General features: G+C 27.4%; 3 protein-coding genes across 4 annotated transcripts; 2 read left to right on the top strand and 1 right to left on the bottom strand.

The window, feature by feature from the left end:
- Positions 1–592: 592 nt before the first annotated feature.
- Positions 593–6369, bottom strand: LOC130677694 (retinol-binding protein pinta-like). The gene is made up of 7 exons (XM_057484535.1): positions 6115–6369; positions 5407–5546; positions 4448–4607; positions 4023–4203; positions 2122–2307; positions 1938–2043; positions 593–1101 (listed from the first exon to the last, which is right to left on the bottom strand). The coding sequence occupies exons 2-7, from the start codon at positions 5543–5545 to the stop codon at positions 941–943; spliced, it is 933 nt and encodes a 310-aa protein (XP_057340518.1). The 5' UTR covers position 5546; positions 6115–6369; the 3' UTR covers positions 593–940.
- A 5672-nt stretch (positions 6370–12041) lies between these two features.
- LOC130677377 (uncharacterized) lies at positions 12042–12969 on the top strand. 2 transcript variants are annotated; one of them, XM_057484117.1, is made up of 2 exons: positions 12042–12419; positions 12488–12969. In XM_057484117.1, the coding sequence occupies exons 1-2, from the start codon at positions 12282–12284 to the stop codon at positions 12842–12844; spliced, it is 495 nt and encodes a 164-aa protein (XP_057340100.1). In that variant the 5' UTR covers positions 12042–12281; the 3' UTR covers positions 12845–12969. The 2 variants fall into 2 exon arrangements, 1 of the variants encoding a protein (XP_057340100.1); XR_008991590.1 differs by having other exon boundaries at positions 12283–12419; positions 12485–12622.
- A 3277-nt stretch (positions 12970–16246) lies between these two features.
- LOC130677136 (venom allergen 5-like) lies at positions 16247–18047 on the top strand. Its single transcript, XM_057483764.1, has 3 exons — positions 16247–16558; positions 17310–17559; positions 17645–18047. Exons 1-3 carry the CDS (start codon positions 16448–16450, stop codon positions 17953–17955), a joined length of 672 nt encoding a protein of 223 aa, XP_057339747.1. The 5' UTR covers positions 16247–16447; the 3' UTR covers positions 17956–18047.
- The last annotated feature ends 908 nt before the right edge of the window (positions 18048–18955 follow it).

Raw genomic sequence — 18955 nt, 5'->3', positions numbered from 1 at the left:
TGAATAACTTTCGAAGGAGTGAATTTAGCAAAAAATGTTAAGAGACCTTTTTTGTAGAGCATTAAATTTCCTTCAAAAATCTGTCATGGTCTTTATTAGATATTCATTGATTCGTCAGTTACAAAATTCAAAAGTAAAAATGTTAAATCGAAAAAATATATCAATTTATTAAGCTTAATTAATCGGAAACGGCTTGTCTGACGAAAATTTTCAATCAGACCTTTTTTGTAGGGAATTTAATTTTACATAAGAATAAGTGGAAATGAATTTTTTTTACTTCAATTTTTAAGCAATTTTGACGTAAAACATCAAATTATGAATTAAAATTAAAAATAGCGATGATAGACCTCTTAAAATTAATATTAAGAGCTCAAACTTTCATGAAACTTTTTTTTTGTCATTCTGAATAATATTTTCGATATAGCTATGAAAAAAAAAAAATGGTCAATTTTTTTGGCCCAGTCTAATGTTGATGCATTCAATTTATTTTTTATTGTTATTACAAGTCGTTGATTAAATTTTTTAATTAATTTGTAATGTAGTTTTTTTTATTAATCAATAGAATAATTTTTTTTATTTTACAATAAATAGATTACAAAATTTTGAGCTCGGGAAAAATTTAGAGTTTTTGAGAAATTCAAATATTTAAAAAATTTATTGATTTAAAATTTATTTTTATACATAATTTATATAGTTGATATATTTTATTTAAAATATGATTTAGTTTGAAGTTTTATGCCAGGCTGTAGATGGAACTACCGGACACTTGAGAACTAAATAGATTTTTTTTAATTATAATGGAAAATGAGTTAAATGATGAATTTTATTTTGAATAAAACTAATGAATTAAATTTAAAAAATAATTATTTAATGAAATTAAATGTCTATGGCTATAACATTAATAAATAGAGAGTAAAAAAAATATAAAAGTAAATTAAATTCAATCGATATTGAGTTGTCGAAATGAGCCTTGAATGCCGCCAAGTTCGAGTGCAAATGATGACGAAGAAGTTGGCATTCTCACTTTCTCATCTGTCTTACTTAATTTTTCTTCTTGTAAAAACCAGTCTCGGTATTTTTCAATTTTTTTTTTCCATGCATCTAAGATTTATTTTTTTTTATTAATTTATTTATTAATACACTGTAAAAATTTTATGATACTGAAGTTAACCGACGTTCAATAATTCTTTTATTTTTTTTCAGAATAATAAATTATAAAAAAAAAAAATATTTGAAAAAATTGCACCTATAGTTCTTTTAATTTTCTACATGTGCATATTTTTAGTTTTTTTTTTATTCGTAATTGACGTGTTGAAAAAACAATCCGAAAAGTTGTTGATTGTCTGGTAATTTCAGGATCATAAAATTTTGCGGAGTGAACGCGGATTAAATCCGAAGTGAATACGGAGCAGGTGACTGTGTGTTTATTTAATCCTCTGGGAGTGAAATTTACTCCTAAAAGGAGTTCATTTAAAAATTAAAACTCTGACTCGGAGTAAATACAGATTTTAAAAATGATCATGAAGTCAGCAGACAATTCAAAATTTTCGGATTTTTTTTTCAACAAATCAATTACAAAAAAATAAAAACTAAAAATATGCACATGTAGAAAATTTAAAAAACTACAGGTGCAATTTTTTCAAATTTTTTTCTTTTCAAATTTACCGCCTCAAATAAAATTCAAAAATAATTAGATGTCTGCTAACTTCAGGATCATATTTTTAAAAAATCTAGACTCCAAAATCACTCCGCTGGAAAAAAAATTTCCTATTTACTCTGTATACGGAGTAATTTTTTTTAAAAACCCCAAAACTCCGAGGGATGGAGTGAACTCGGATTTAAATAAAATCCGTAATCACTTCGAATTTACTCTCGATTTTTGCAGTGTAACGTAGAAATAATTAGATATTAAAATATATAAATAAAAATTAAAATACCATTTAAATGTTTACATGTTCCAGCTTTACCTCCCCATTCTTTTGGCAAAATATCTTTATTCATATAAGAGCACAATTCTTCACCTCCACCCGAATGTACACGAAACTAATTGTGAAATTAATAAATAAATTATTTTTAATGAATTAATAGTAATTAAATTTTTTTTTTAAACATATTAAATACCTTTTCTACCAATTTTGGTTTTAGTAAAGGATAAAAAATATTAAGGACGTTATTTATAAATGATGGAGCATTTATAAAGTAGACTTTGTGTAAACGTAATGGCATGCTGTCTTGTGCAGCGAGCATTGCTTTTCTTACGAGCGCTTGTGTTGGACTACATTTAGCAAAATGTGCAGCAGTAAATCCCTAAAAAATTATATTTCATTATTATACTTTAGAAAAAAAATAATAAAAAATTTTTCACTTCATTTTTACACAAAATTTTACTTGGAAATATTCCGGGAAAACTAGTTTCCTTATAGGAAAGTTCTTGAATTTTTACGGTTCTCGGTTCGATTCTACTTTAAGGTCTTTTGGATACAAAAAAATATATTTTTATGCCCATCAAAAAAATCCATGTGGGATTGCATGAAAACCCGTCGGAATCCATATACAAATATATGGATTTATGTATAAGAACCCATATTAGGAATTAATATAGGAGTGTATGGATTTATATAAGGATCCATATAGGAAACCATGGGTATCTGGATTCACATTTTGGCATGGTGTGGATTCCCATCGAAATCTATGAGAGAATCTATATCGGGATCTATGCTGGATTCCTATAGGAAACCGTATAGGAATTTATTCGAAAACGTCATGAAGGAACTCATAGGAATCTATATATGAAAGTATGAATTTACGTAAGAATCCATAGAAATTAATGTAGGAGTGTATGGATTTATATAAGAATTCATGTATAGGAAACTATGAGTATGTGGACCCCCATATGGGAAACTGTGGGTATCTGAATTCCCATTTTGACATGGTGCAGCTTCCAATGGGAAATCTTCGTAAAAATCCACACAGGAATTCATACTAGATTCCCATATAGATTTTTCATGATGTGGATTCCCATAGGAACCCATTTTAGAATCTATATCGGGATCTATGCTGGATTTTCATAGGAAACCATATGGAATCTATCCAAAAACGTCATGTCGGAACCTGTATAGGAATCTAGGCTAGATATGGATTTTTTTGATCGTATGGTTTATAAAATTTTACTCATTAAAAATTAATGAATTCATATGAAAACTTATTTATTCAATTACAAGTCTCATACTCACGTTATTTTTATCACGTAATTACTTTTAATGTAAAATGAAAGTTAATGCAAGCGTAATAAACTTTAATTTAAGGACAAATTTTAAGGTCGCATACGCAAATTTGTGGATCGGTCACTGAAAAAAATAATCGCTAGCTGCTAGCGATTTTTTTCTTTATCAACTAGCGATTTTTAATCGTTAGCTGCAAGCGATTTTTTCGCTCAAGCTAGTGTTTTTTTCGCTATGTATATATATATAGCTAATAACACCGAATGGTGTGTAAGATAACACTCACACCGAGTTAAAAATACACTGTCCGAGCTACTAGCGAAAAAATCGTTAGCAGCTAGCGAAAAAATCGCTTCCGGCAAGTGATTTTTAATCGCTGCCTGCTAGCGAAAAAACACTAGGTTCAGCGAAAAAATCGCTTGCACACACAAAAAAAAAAAATTCTCGACTGAAGGTAAATATTCTTGATTCAAGAAAATTTTTTTGGAGACCTAAATTTTCTCAGATAAAGTAGAAATCTTCTCTGACCAAGACAAATTCTCTTGGCCCAAGAAAATCTTGACTTGGTTCCCGAAAACGTTTGTCTTAAAAAATATTTTCTTGACTCAAGATATCTGTTTTTTCTGTGCAGATAACGATTATCTTTTTCAGTGTGGTTAAATAAAAATATATTTTGGTCAAGGTTTAAAATTAATAAAAATTAAAATAATTATAATTGTTGTGATTGAAATGTCATTAAAATAATCAAGCAAAAGAAGATATAATAATAAATAGTCATTTATATGTATGTATCGATTTTACCTCAAGATCAAAAACCATTTGATTTGAAAGACAAGCTTCCTCAGTTAATCTTGCATCCATTACCATAAGTATACGTCTCGTAATAGCTTGAACAGAAAATCTATTGATATCCTTGTCTTTCAAACGCAATACTGTCACACGATGGCCTTCGTCGGTTAGCGATGGTAACACGAAGTATTCTCTGGTAATTGAAAAAATATTTTTTACTGTCATCGTTATTTTTTTAAAATTTTTATTTATTACTACTCAACTATTTATTCATTGTAATTAATTTTATTTGCTCATAAGCTTCGAGTATTTAACGTTTCCTTCATACTGTTTGCTTAATAATGATTATAATAAGTTTTTATGAAATTAATGTTTAACGTTTACTTAAAATATTTAAACAATAAATATCCGAAAGGAAATGGACCTGGGTGACTCACATTGTTTTACAACAGTCTTGTATGTCACGTGACATTGGATCTCTATGTAAAAAAAACTCCGGAAGTGCAGTTCTTGCGGTGAAATATCTTTCTAAAATCATCTTGCAACGCTCAATGCTATTTTTACAACCGAATAAAAATTTTTCTAATCTGTCGTTATCTGAAAAAAAATTTATTATAATCATTAATTAATATCTAAAATAATTATTATTTAATTTATAGATAATTTGATAATTATGCAAAAGTTATTTTTTTTACCAAAAAATTCAAATAGAATTTAAAAAAATAATTTCTCAGGACTAGAAAAAATTTTTGATAGTAAAGTTAGCAGACATTTGAAATTAAAAAAATTTTTTTTTAACAGATAAATAATAAAAAAAAATATTTCTAAAAAAATGCACATGTCGGAAATTTCATAAACTATACGTGCAATTTTTCAAAATATTTTTTTTAACATTTATTTTTTTGTTAAAAAGAATCCAAAAATTTTTAAATGTCCGCTAATTTTATTGTCATAAAAAATTTCATGAGTGTGAATATAGCAGACATGAGACAAATTTCAAATTACAAATTAACGAATTAAATAATTAAAAATATGAAAATAAAAAAAATGCATGTACTCATTTTCCAATTCTATAAATGCGCATTTTTTTAATTATATTCTATTTTTATTTCATTCAATTATTCCAAAATTTTAAAAATTGACAAATGTCAGCCACATTCACTTGAAAATTTCTTAGCACATAAAATTTTTGAATTATAAATTAAAATCAAAAATTTTCTTGGGGTAAAAAAAATTTTATTGAGGGAAGAAAAAATTTCTTGCGCTAAGAAATTTTTTCTAGTCCTGAGAAAAATTTCTTTTTTTCATTTCGTACCACAAAATATTTCTTGCACCAAAAAAAATTTTTTTTTTGTGCACAATTACTGATAATTAATAGATAAATAATTTTAATTACCCATATGTTTTGGTAAATGGGGTTGTTTTAGTATCCATTCACGAAGGGCTTGAATGTCCTTACGTCTCATTTCAGGATCCGGTGGAATTTCTTCATATATTTTTTTTTGTTGCTCAGTAGTCGGCGGTAATAAAGTCATTCTAATTATTAATTGTTTATTTTTATTAATTATAAATTATAATAAATAAATAAAATAAAGATTTTAAATATTCACTTATTTGCTATCTGATATTTTTTTATCCTTCATGCAATTTTTTTAATAGACGCGATACCAAAAAATTTATTTTAAAAATTTTTTTCAAACTGATTATTTTGGCTGACGGAAATTAATATTAATCTTCAAAATTTTCTTTAAAAAAAAACATACGTTAGTATTTAGAAATTGAAATTTTCTTACTCGTCAATGAAAAGTTTTTTTTTTAATAAAAAAAAATTTTCGCTAAATATATTATAATTGATATTTATAAAAATATAAAAGTGATATTTAGTCACAAATTAAATCACGCAATATTAAGTAGAACGTATGTGAAGAAAAACTGGTTTATCAGCAAAAAAAGTTAATCGATTACAGTAAATAATTTATGACAATTTTCTTATTAAATTAATTTTTAAAAAATAAAAAAATCCTCAAAAATCACTCGATAAATTTAATTTTAATTTATAGTAAAAAAAAAAAAATAGTGAAGTATTTAAATAAAAATTACTGACTTGTCAAAATTTGTCCACAAATTTTTTCTTTTCTATGTAATTAAATATATACACACTCTAACTCTTTCAATTAGTGAATGGCACCAAGTCTTACAAAAACATCGACATCAACTTTTTTCCCCACCATATATACGTACGTTCATATATATATTTATATGTATATATAAAAAATAACTAACAAGTTTAATGTATTTTTTATACTCAGAAAACATATTTATTATTTTCCTTTCAATTTCATTTGACTCTCAAGTCAAGGTCTCACTTTTAAAAAATTTACTTTCTTTGATCTCAAAAAAAAAATGATAATGAAATTATGTAATTATTTATTAGTAATTAATTTAAAAGGAAAGTTAATTTATGAGACATAAAAATAAAGTCAAAAATAAATAAGTAGGACAGAGATTTATACGGATGAGTTGTCACATTCTTCATGACACGTACGGTCTAACGTGTATGCACGTATTTAAAAAAAAAAAAACTTTTTATAACCGAAAGTGATTTTTAAATTCACTAACGAGTTATAAAATTGACGTCCCGGTCTATTGCAAATGAAACTAAAAGTAAAATTAAATCAAAACTTGTAACTATAAAAATGTAACTTTCACATAAAAGTTTTGCTTTAAATTCAGTAGACAAGTCGAAGAGTTTTCTGTATAAAATAAATAGAAATAGAAATAATGATGATAATTTTATGGTTATTATTATTGTGAGGCACGACTAAATAGGTGGATGTATTTATTTTACACTAAATTATTATTAAGTAACATTTTCATGTCAACGAGAGTATAAAACAAGTAAAGACACTTTTATAGAATGAATGCTCAGCGCATTTCCAGTGACCGTTACTGTAATACTATGACTTGTTGCAACATTTTTTCACGATTAAAAGAAAGTAGGTTTCAAAGCTAAACAATATTTTTTTTTTTAAATTCTTTGTGTATATTTTTTTTATCACTAAAACTTGAATTTATTTTTTTCGGCGGGAATTTTTAAAAATTTTTTAAAATCAAGATTAGGGTGACCCAAAAAAACCGACTATTTTTTTTTTCGAGTCTCTAACGAAAATTTTGTGGTTTAAGATGTTATAAGAAGCCTCTCCAAAAATCAGCTCAATAAAAAATTTTCAAGAGGTCGCTCATGAATTTTGAAAATATTAAAAATGATTGGAATTCGGATTTTTTGTTTCTGAATTTTTTCTTCCTCGTGGCAGCAATATTTTATATCTGTAAAATTATGACTATGCTGAAAATTTCAGTCCAATATTTAAATATTTAAACGGCGCTCAAGAATTTTGAATATTAACTAATAATATGTGACTAATATTTTGAATTAGTTTTAATATTTTTTTATAACTCAATTACTGTCATTTCACTTAAATATAACTTTTGCATAACCGAAAATATACAGGACAGTCTTAAACAATAAAATTGGGTAAGTTTTGAATAAGCAAAAAAACCTGAAAATTGAATTAAAAAATAAAAAAGTATGTAAATAACTTATTATTTATATATGTCGGGTTGTATTTTTATTCATTACGATACAAATTGATGGTAAAAAAATTGAGAAGGTTTATTATTAATATTCAAGGGTCGCTCGAAAACGTACAAGAGACAGTACTTGGAAACATTCAAAATTCTTGAGCGACATTTAAATATTTTAATTTTAATCTGAAATTTTCAGCGTAGTCATGATTTCATAAATATAAACTACAGCTGCCACGAGAAAGAAGAAATTTAGAACAAAAAAATCCGAATTTCGATGATTTTTGATATTTTCAAAATTCGTGAGCGACCTCTTGAAAATTTTTTATCGAGCTGATTTTTGGAGAGGCGTCTCAAAACATCTTAAACCAACAAATTTTCATTAGAGACTCGAAAAAAAAAATAGTCGATTTTTTTGGGCCACCCTAATCAAGATTGACTGCACTATAAAAAATCGGGAGTGAATTCGGAGTGATAACGGATTTTATTTAAATCCGGATTCACTCCGCAAATTTTTCACAGTATATTAAAAAAACTTACTGCATAATAAAGAAATTTTTTAATACCGGAGCCTTATTATATAAAATATGAGAAGATAAATTTTTAAATTCACTAATTTTTTTTCTAATAGTTCAAATTTTTTATTAAAAAAAGAATCAACATCCTCTTGTCATAATTCTTCATTAAAATAATTTTCTACTAACATTTAGTTTCCCTAAACGTTGCTCTAAAACCTAATTTTTATTTTCTCCATTTTTTTTTAACAGATAAATTAATTATCAGACTGAGCTAGACACTAACAAAGAAATCGACCCCCAATAAAAAATTACAACCGACTAGGTTCTTAAAAAATCCTCCTTTTTAATTTCTATATGATATATTTATATTTATATACACTTCCGTTAATATCTATTAAAACCCTGATATTTCAGTGTGATTTTTCACCCATAACTGACATGACTAATTTGCGTGAATTTGTTAACTCCGGAAATGTAAGTTGCCGTAGTGTAAGTAAATTTCCGACGACAGGTACCCCTCGGTGCTACGAATCATCAAACGGTCGTCTGTTTCTGCATATAACTATTCTGTTCTCATATATATACATCCACATCCACACACACACACACACTCATATATACATTAATAGATAAAATAGCAGCATAGAAACCGAAACGGAGAAAGCAGGAGCCCTTCACACCAGGGAGTCCTGAATTTAACTTGTGGATGAAAACTGTAATAAATACAATACAATAGCCACATGGCTCCTATCGTTATAATAAAAATGATAATCATAATAATTCAAGGGTCCATATACATATTTATTTATATCTATATTTATATCATTTTTTTTTCTTACATCTGTGATGTAACAACAAAATCACATATATCTATATATGCGTTTATACTTGCGGTCGCATATACATTGTCATTTTGTTATTATATATTTTACTATTCAACAAAAATATCTATCAATTTTTTTTGACCTATTGAGTACGACCTTTCGCCACTGATTTATAATCCTTGGAGAAATATTTTTCGAACGTGATAATATTATTAATTATTTGAAACTTGATATTTTTATTTTGAGATAAATACATCGTAAAAAATTTCGGAATGAACGTGGAGTACAAATAAATGGAGTGAATGCGATGTAGATCTGTTTATTTATTTTAATTCCCTCGGAGTGAAACAGTAAAACTCTGAATCGGAGTGCATGGATTTAAATAAAATTCAGATTCCGAAATCACTCCACTGGGAAAACAAACTCCCCTATTACTCCGTATGCGGAGTGATTTTTTTCTAAAACTCCAGATAACCGAGTGACGAAGTGAATTTGGAGTGAATGCAGAGCGTATGTGTATTCATTTAATCCCCTTGAAGTGAAATTCACTTCTAAAAGGAATTAATTTTAATATTAAAACTACAAATTGGAGTAAATACGGATTTAAATAAAATCTAGACTCCGAAATCACTCCGCTAAAGAAATAAACTCCATATTTACTCCGTATGCGGAGTTATTTTTTTAAACTAAAAAAATCCAAGTGACGGAGTCAATGCGAATCTAAATAAAATTCAAACTTCAAAATCACTCCACTGGGAAAACAAACTCCCCTTTTACTCAGTATGCGGAGTGTTTTTTTTCTAAAACTCCAGAAACCCGAGTGACGAACTGAATTTGGAGTAAATACGGATTTAAATAAAAATCAGACTTCGAAATCACTCCGCTGGAAAATAAAGTCTCTATTTACTTCGTAAGCGAAGTGATTTTTTATTAAACTCCAAGTGAGAGAATGAATTGGAATTAAAATAAAACCCGTAATCACTCCGAATTCACTTACAATTTTTCACACTGTATTAAATAAATAAATTTATTAATAAAAAAAATCTTAGCTACTGAGAGATGTAAATAAAAAAAAGGCTTAGTCGGGTTGCATTGTGTATAATTCAGTTAAAAGTGGGAGTAAGAGGTGAAAAAAAGAGATCATTGAGGTATAAAAATTGTTTCGTTACGCCTTGTACTCGATGTCAATGAAATCCCTTCAGTCCTTCTCTAGCCCTAGCACTCTTACTCTACTCCTCCTTTATATTTGTATACATAATATATATAATATAATATAATATCATCGTGTTTAGTGTCCGACACTTTCTTTTCTGACGGCTTTCAACCTGTGAATGAACTACGCACGTTAATGGCCTACCGAATCTATAGTCGTTTGAATAACCGAGACCCAAAATATACAAAAGTTTAAATAAAACGATTGATTTTTTTTCGGTAGCTTCGGTAGCTCTTTTGGCCAAAGTCTCTTGAGAATTATATTCATAATGCTTGAGGTCATCATCGTAATGATTATCCATGTCATTGTATACTTACTATATTTTTTTTTTTTTTTAAATTATCAAGAAAAAAAAATAATAAATTTTGTCAATTTTTCGTTGAAAAATTTTCTATTAAAATTACAAAGTCATGAATTTTTATAAAAATTTTTATTCAGAAAATTTTTAATAATTTTTTAAAATAAACCTGCGTTCACAGACAAGTTTTTTAAAAAATATTTTTTTTTTTAAATTATCGAGAAAAAAAAATAATAAATTTTGTCAATTTTTCGTTGAAAAATTTTCTATTAAAATTACAGTCATGAATTTTTATAAAAATTTTTAATAATTTTTTAAAATAAACCTGCGTTCACAGACAAGTTTTTTAAAAAATAAATATAACAATAGAATTTTAAAAAAATTGCGGTTTTGTGGAAATAAAAGAAAAAAAAATAGGATGTGGTGGGTTCATAAAATATAATATATTTTTTAGTGAATGGCGTGGGAGTTAATAAAAATCACGGTGTGAGGTCGCGCACAAATTTGAAATATATCTATCTATATCCATAGTAAATATATATAAGTATGATGGTGTATACAATATATAGACTATATTTTGTAATAATAACTTTTCTATACAATATAATCGTCTGAGCTATAAATTAAAAGGTAGACACGCTTCCGATACGCGATAAACACCGTGACATGTATGATCGAACAGTAGGAGGCCAGTTCCCAAGTCTTGAGCGTGTACTTTTTGATTTCGTTTATTTTTTGACCTCTTTGCTTTTTTAAGTGCCGAAGAAAGGAGAAGAAAAAGAAGAAGCATCGAAAAAAAGTTGAAAGAGAATGAATGAATGAATGAATGAGTGAGTGAATGAATAGAATGACAAGTGATCTTGTGTATTAAAAAATATGTCTTATAAATTGTAAATAAAAAAAATTTTAATCTCAAAATTTTTTTATTGTTAGAAAAAAATATTTTTTTTATTTTTTCTTTTTCTTCTTTTTGGCTTTAGGTAATTTTTGCTTTATTTTCTTTTCGATCGGTTTAATTTCTTGTACTTGAGGTGGTTCAGGGGGAGGAAGAGGAGGGGGTGGTGGTGGAAAAGGTGGGGGAGGTGAAGGAGGTGAAGATAAAGGAAATAAAATTTTCGGATAATTAATTTCTACTTCAATATTTTTTTTTTTGGTATCCTTGTTAATAAATTTTTTATTTATTTTCATTAAAAATAAATTTTTATTTCCTACGGTCGCGTGATCTTGATAAATATCATAATCAGTCGCGTTATCTAATTGTGAGTATACTTCAATTTTATTATTATCTTGATTGGTATTTAAATTTTTATAAGACTGAGTTATTACTTCAGACTTGTAATTTTTGTCTTCGCATGACAGATGACAGCGTGAATTTAAACGAAAAATAATTTCGCTGTCACCAACATTTATTATTTTAGGCCCTTGGATACGAGAAATTTTTTTCGTACCAGACTTTAATTGCTCGGTACAAAGACACGGAGGATCCCAGTCTTTTAATTTTTTTAATTTACTCAATTTATTTTTTTCACGTTCAATACGAATTAGTAATTTATTTCCCACTAATTCAGCCCCGATTTCTTGGTAATATTGTGAAGGTTCCGAGTCTGATTTTGGTTGCAAACAACCGCAGGCTGGTAAAAAAAATTAATTCTTAAATTTTTTAATTTTTACATAAAAATTTTGAATACTCACGAGATTTTTCATCCATCGAAAGAGAAATTACGCAAAATTAAAAAAAAAAATTATAAGACTGAACACAGCAGCAAAAAATAATTGACGTTAATTTCGGGTTATTAAATTATTTATAATTTTTTTTTGACACAAAATTAAAAAATGATTTTTCAAACGGAAACAGATCCAAAATTTTTGAAATCAAAAACTCCATTTTTATTTCCAAAAGAAAAAAATTTTGGTAAAAAAAAATGCACATGCGCATGTCCGGATTTAAGAGAAAAAATTGAAAAATCTCAAGTAAATTTTTTTTTTATTATTAGCATTTAATTTTGTGGTCTTAATATTTTTTTTTTTAATTGAAGTAGACTATTTCGGAAATTGCAGAATCAAAGCAACCGTACAAAGAAATAGAAGCTGTTGTAAATAATAGCCGTCTAGTATTACGAGTTCAAAAATTAGTACAAGTCAAAGATAAAGATAAAGACAAAGATATGGAAGAAAAAACATCAAAGTCATTAATCAAAAATGATAAAATTCCTTTGGATAGTAATTTTACAGATAAACCAACGCGTTTATTATTTACGGAAATAAAAGAAGAAAATAATGAAAATAAAAGACCAATTGGTTCAAGTGAAAACAAAAATATATATGTATTAAAAATAAAAAAATCAGAATCTTGGAGTGAAAATATCAACCTGGAGTTTCGGATCCCGAGATCATAGATCGGCCGGAAATTAAAAAAAAAAATAACAGTTAAAAATTTTGTTATTGTAAAAAATTAAAAAATGATTTGGTTTTTAACAAATCAATGGCATCATTTTCCAGTGAATTTTCGTCGCTTTTCACATCGGCTTTCTTTTTGTAATAAAATAAAATTTTTATCTATTGTATTTTATGCTTACTTTCTTTTTTATTCTTATGATGTGTAGCATTTTAAAGACACCAGGGAGTCTTTCAATATCTTTGGGTTAAATATTCGCAGTTGGAAAACTTACTAATGATTTTATATTACATTTAAAAACAGCAGGTATTTATTGTATATTTTTTCTAGCGGCTTTTTTACTACCGGGTTCAGTTTTTTTTATTTTTCATTAGCTACTGAATTTTTCTACGTCATTTATTTAAAAAAAAAAAATTTATTTGAACACTTAAAGGTTCGATTTCCCAAAAAATTTAATAAAAATTTATTATTTCGTAGAAATAAAAAAGTTTGTAAAAAATAAATAATATATCAAGTGGATCGAACTTTTTCTCACGGATTTATTCATCAGAATTTAAAGACGAAATGAAGAAAAAGTAGGGTAGGAAAAAATAAGTAAAGCAAGAAGAATTCAAAAGTCAGGTGCTCAAAAGAAAATTGAATGAATGGAGTCAGCTATTGACTTCAATAGGTCATTCATTATTCTCAGGAGTCACCCGCCCACTATGAGCCCATTTTTGAGGTAAGAATAGTAGTGATGTGAGAGCTAAATCGGATAGATTATATACAATATGTATATAAATATATAGATATATGTGTGAAAAAATTTGAGCGTACAAGTGATGGATAAAAAATTTAAAAAAATCAATTTTCTAAAGACGCAAGTCAAGATATTTTTTTTTATTGTATAATTTTTTTGACGAAACTCAACAATTGTGGCCATTTATGTATACACTAAGTGACATTCCACGCTTATGAAAATGACAAATTGATCGAATCTCATCTCAGATATAATACTTATTATACATTCAAATAATAATGCGTAAAAAATTCAAAGAAAGAAAAATACACGGAGAAAAAAATACAGCAACTTTTACTTAAAAATATGAGTCGAAATTAATAAATTTATATTGAGATCTTAAAACGCTACTGAAATTGTGTAGTTTTTAATGAGTGTAAGTGCAGCAGACATCAGACAAATTTAAAATTATCAATAGAGTAAATAATTAATAAAATAAAATTTTTAAAAAATGCGCATTCAAAAAATTTGAAAATTAATAAACACATTTTTTTAAATATTATTTTTAAAATTATTTAGGGGAGGGTGGGGCAGAGCGGCCCTCCTAAGCCAATTATTATTTTTTGTGGCTTTCAACCATAAGATCACTTTACTTTTGTCCTATTTCGAACAAATTTATGGACATTTTGCGAAAATTCTGAAAAAAAAAATTTTTTTTTTGTGGGGCAGAGCGGCCCCCCTCCAAAAAGTGATGAAAAAATTTTTTTTTTCGTTTTTTTTTTTTTTAATTGTTTTTATCATTAAGAATGTATTTCATTCTCTTGACAACTATTTTTGGTTTTATATTACTCGAAAAAAAATTTTTAAAGTGTAATAAATCGTTCACTCTCGATTGCCTTAATTACTAATTGTTATTTAATAAAAAAAAAAATCAATTCTATAGTTTTACTTTATTTCAAAAATTTATCAACTAAAAAAAAAAATTTCATTTTTATAAATTCTTAGTCACCAAATTTGCCTCTTACATAGAAAAACGGCCGAAAAATATGAAAAAATAATTTTTTCGAAAGTTTTGGCTGGTCCATTTTGCCCCAGGTGTTATGCGTAGGGCTAGAAATGTGGAATTATACAAATTTTTTTTTAATTTGACGATAAAAATATGAAAAAATCACTTTTTCAAAATTTTGAGCTTGTCCATTTTGCCCCAAATGTCATGCGTAGGGGTAAAAATGCGCGAACATATCGGATTTATAGTAATTAGTCGAAAAAAAAAAAATTTTTTTTTTGATCAAAATTTCAGGGGGGCCGCTCTGCCCCACCCTCCCCTACTCTATTTATTTATAATTTTAAATTTGTCTGATGTCTGCTACATTCACACTCACAGTTTTTCAATTTTTGATTATTATTATTATTTATGTCATCTGTATTGATGTTGGTGTCAATTTATATTTTTTAAAAATAACTTGTTTTAATAGAGATTCGAACCCTGATCTCCCGCGCGCGAATCCTTTCCTATGTCTGACGGTCCACTGTCTCCTTTGCACAAACGTTTTATATTTTTACAGAGCAAAAATTGTCGAATTGTATAATAAAATGTATTACTAAACGTTTACCTATAAAAATTTTCAGTAAAAAATATTTAGTAGCAGTCGCTTGTGGGCAAATAAAATAAAATTTGAATTTTTATCGTTTATGATTTTTTGAATCAATGATTAAAATTTTGATTGTTTCTCTATTGATATGAGTCGGAGATTTTTTAATAGACATAAATATGAAGGAAAAAATAATAATAGTTTTAATAATTATTGCCGTATTAATTAAAACGAATATTAAATTTTTTAATTTAAAAATTTGCTGAAGTAAATCTGATCGTGCAAACCGTAAATCTTAAGAAATTATCTAATTTTTAAAACTCCTATCGTATTGATAAAAAAAATAATTGATATATTTTTACATATCTGAGTACTTGAAAATAAATAAACGTTTCTTTGAAAAAAAAAAAAAAATAATAACAGATAATTGAAAGTATGTCAGTAAAAAAGTAATAAAAGTCGAATAATAATTTCAGTAGAATTTAAAATTAATGCCGCGCTAAGTACGACAATTATCGATCATTAATGCAGTGAACTAATTATTCAAAAACTATTTGTCGTAACAAATGTATGTTATGCAAACAATTGTCAGCGATAATTATTACCAAGCCTTGGAAAATAAAAGCGATGAAAAAACATAATTTATTTTTTTCTTAACAACTTCCGGTTGTTATAAATAACAAATTTTTTTAAATTATTTTAGTCAGACGCGGATTTTGATAAAAGTCTGCATTGATTCAAAATAAAACCAAAAAATTTTGTTTATTAAAATTATAATTTTTAAAAAATTTTCTTTTATTTAAACAAATATTTAAATTTGTGGGTTTATAAATTATCTATGAAAGTTAATAAATAATCTACGAATAAATTGACCTATAAATTTTTAGTTACATCAATAAAAGTAAATGTCAATAATAAATTTAACAACGTAAAAGTGTCTGAATGATTTAAATGCAAGGTGAATTTGTTTTATCTATTTGAAGTACATTGACGAAAATCAACTGATTATAAAATATATTTGATCCATTATCAGTTAAAAATGATAAATGTTACGTAAGTACAAACATATAAAATGAAACGTGCGTAATTGTCAGGTGTTATCTGTTATTAAAGCGCATGTGTTGCTATTAAATGACAATTTATCCTGTCAGTCATTGAATAAATAGCGTGATAAATAAATTTATTGCTTCCAAAAATATGTTCGGTGCATATAAATAGCCAGATTGTTGCTCTGAAAACCAACAGTCAAAGTTAAAGCTTCGATTATTATAAACATTAAGTTTAAATTTTTAAAATGGCTAAAATCTTCCTCACTATTCTTGTCGCTGTGTTAGCTAGCGTTGCTGCTAATCAATGTCTTCCGAAGACTTGTCGGGGCAAGACACATACTATGTGTTTACATAGCGTAAGTATAAATTAGATATTTGAATATAATAATTATTTGAGACAATTTCCGGTAATAATGGGGTAGAGGTTCCGTTTTGGCCAGTTTTGGACACTTGAAAAATTTTGATAAAATTATTTTTAAAAGACGCAATGAAATAATTAATTTTTAAAATGTGTTCGAAGATGCTTTTATTTTACTACACGGAGAGAAATTTATGGTAACAATTACAATTTATTATGAGAATGGTTTCCATAATGCATGGTATCCGATTTTTTTGAAATGTTGATTATTGCATAGAAAAGAAGGATTTTTTGGGACAAGAAAAAATTTTCATTATGAAATGAAAACGAAAATTTTCTTCGGACTAAAAATTTTTTCTTGCCCCAAAAATTTTTTTCCTGACTCAATAAAATTTTTTCTCGCCCCAAGAAAATTTTCGTTTTCAATTCATAATGCGAAAAATTTCTTAGGACAAGTAAAAATTTTCTTGACGTGAGTAAAAGTTTTTTGCGCCGAGAAATCCTTTTTTTCTGTGTGGATCGGCACCCATATATATATATTATAGTGATCATTACCATAACAGTATGGGATGATATTTCATAAACATACTAGGAACGGTTACCATAAATTTTTCTCCGTGTATCAAAATGGAAATTTTATTTTACACTTTTTCATTAATTTAAATAAAGTATCAAATGTCCAAAAATGGAGCAGTGGCCAAAAATGGTAATTCTACCCTGTGTGTAATTGAATGTAAATAACTATTTAGTCACCGAGACCATCGCCATATTGTAATAAAGTACAAACAAGTTCGCTGACACCCGAAGAAGAACAGGAAATTCTTGATGCGCACAATCACTTCCGAGCTAGAGTAGCCCATGGACAAGAAAGTCTTGGAAATCCTGGACCACAGCCAGCTGGTAATATTCCGGCACTCAAGTGGGACAGCGAATTAGCAAAAATTGCTCAAAGATGGGCCAATCAATGTCAATTCGGTCATGATAAATGCCGTGATGTTGGTAAGTATCCATATGTTTATTCATTTGACGATCATATGGAATCTATTGGATCTAGAATAAGTATCAATTAAACAAAATATTGCAGAACGGTTCCAAGTTGGACAGAATGTAGCCTCTAAAATGCACAGCAGACAACATGTTGCAAAAATGGGTGAATTGGTTAAGATGTGGTACGATGAAGTAAAGGACTTTGACAGCCGCCAGGTTAAGAGCTTCACATGGCAAGAAGAGCCACAAATTGGACACTACACCCAACTTGTTTGGGGTGATACCACAAGCGTAGGTTGCGGAGCCGTTAGATATTTGAGCAGAGACAACTGGTACACTACCTACTTGGTTTGCAATTATGGGCCAACTGGAAACTGGATCGGCAGTCCACTTTACCAGACTCGTTAATTTGAATTTTGACGTGTTTTTATTTCCATTGAATTTATTTCTTTAAAATTCACACTTATTGTTATGAAAACAATAAAAAATTATTAAACAGATGAATTGTTTTCATAATTTTTCCTCGTTCATAAGTACAGATTTAATAATAGCATAAGATTGTAGGATTTGGTACAACTGCACTCAGAAAATTAAATAAATAGGAATTACTATCTAGTTATGGTAAAATTTTTTACCATTAATCCAATAGTAGTGAATACTATCTAGATGATTGTATAAATCATCTAGATTGTAACATTCACCATATTAATTATAATTGTCACAATCTAGATGATCTATTATACAATCATCTAGATAGTATTCACTACTATCGGATTGATGGTGAAAAATTTTACCATAACTAGATGGTAATTCTTATTATTTAATTTTCTAAGTGTGTGGTATGATGAAGTTCAAGACTTTGACCAACGGAGTATTTACAATTTCGGATGGCAATCGTACCCACATTTTGGACATTATAGTCAGCTTGTTTGGGGCGAAACTACTCACGTTGGTTGCGCCGGCATCAGATATATGGGCTACGATGGCTGGTACACGACCTATTTGGTTTGTAACTATGGACCGAGTGGGAATTGGATCGACCGACCTGTTTACTATACTTACTAATTTTTATACTTAATCCTATCCTGCTTTTTTGTATTTATTATTTTTTTTTTCTATGTAATCAAAATACTCTTATAATAAAAAATAAAAATAAATTGGTACTCATTTTTTCCAGCTGCATATAAACTCTCTGGATTAAACGTAATTAATCTATAGAATGCGAAATTACTTAAAAATAAGTGTCCAAATATTTTTGGTATTCGTTTTTTTCTTTTTTTTATGATTTCTCAAGTATTGTTATCCAAAAATAAAAATTTATCAAATAAATACGTCTAACTGTTTTCCTTATTCTCCTTTCCTTATTCCTTATTCATACATTTAATTACGAAGCGTACATCGAAAAGTC

The sequence above is a fragment of the Microplitis mediator genome, chromosome 11 (assembly GCF_029852145.1).
Source record: "Microplitis mediator isolate UGA2020A chromosome 11, iyMicMedi2.1, whole genome shotgun sequence".
NCBI classification, from domain to species: domain Eukaryota; kingdom Metazoa; phylum Arthropoda; class Insecta; order Hymenoptera; family Braconidae; genus Microplitis; species Microplitis mediator.
This window is presented reverse-complemented; position numbering and strand designations above follow the sequence as displayed.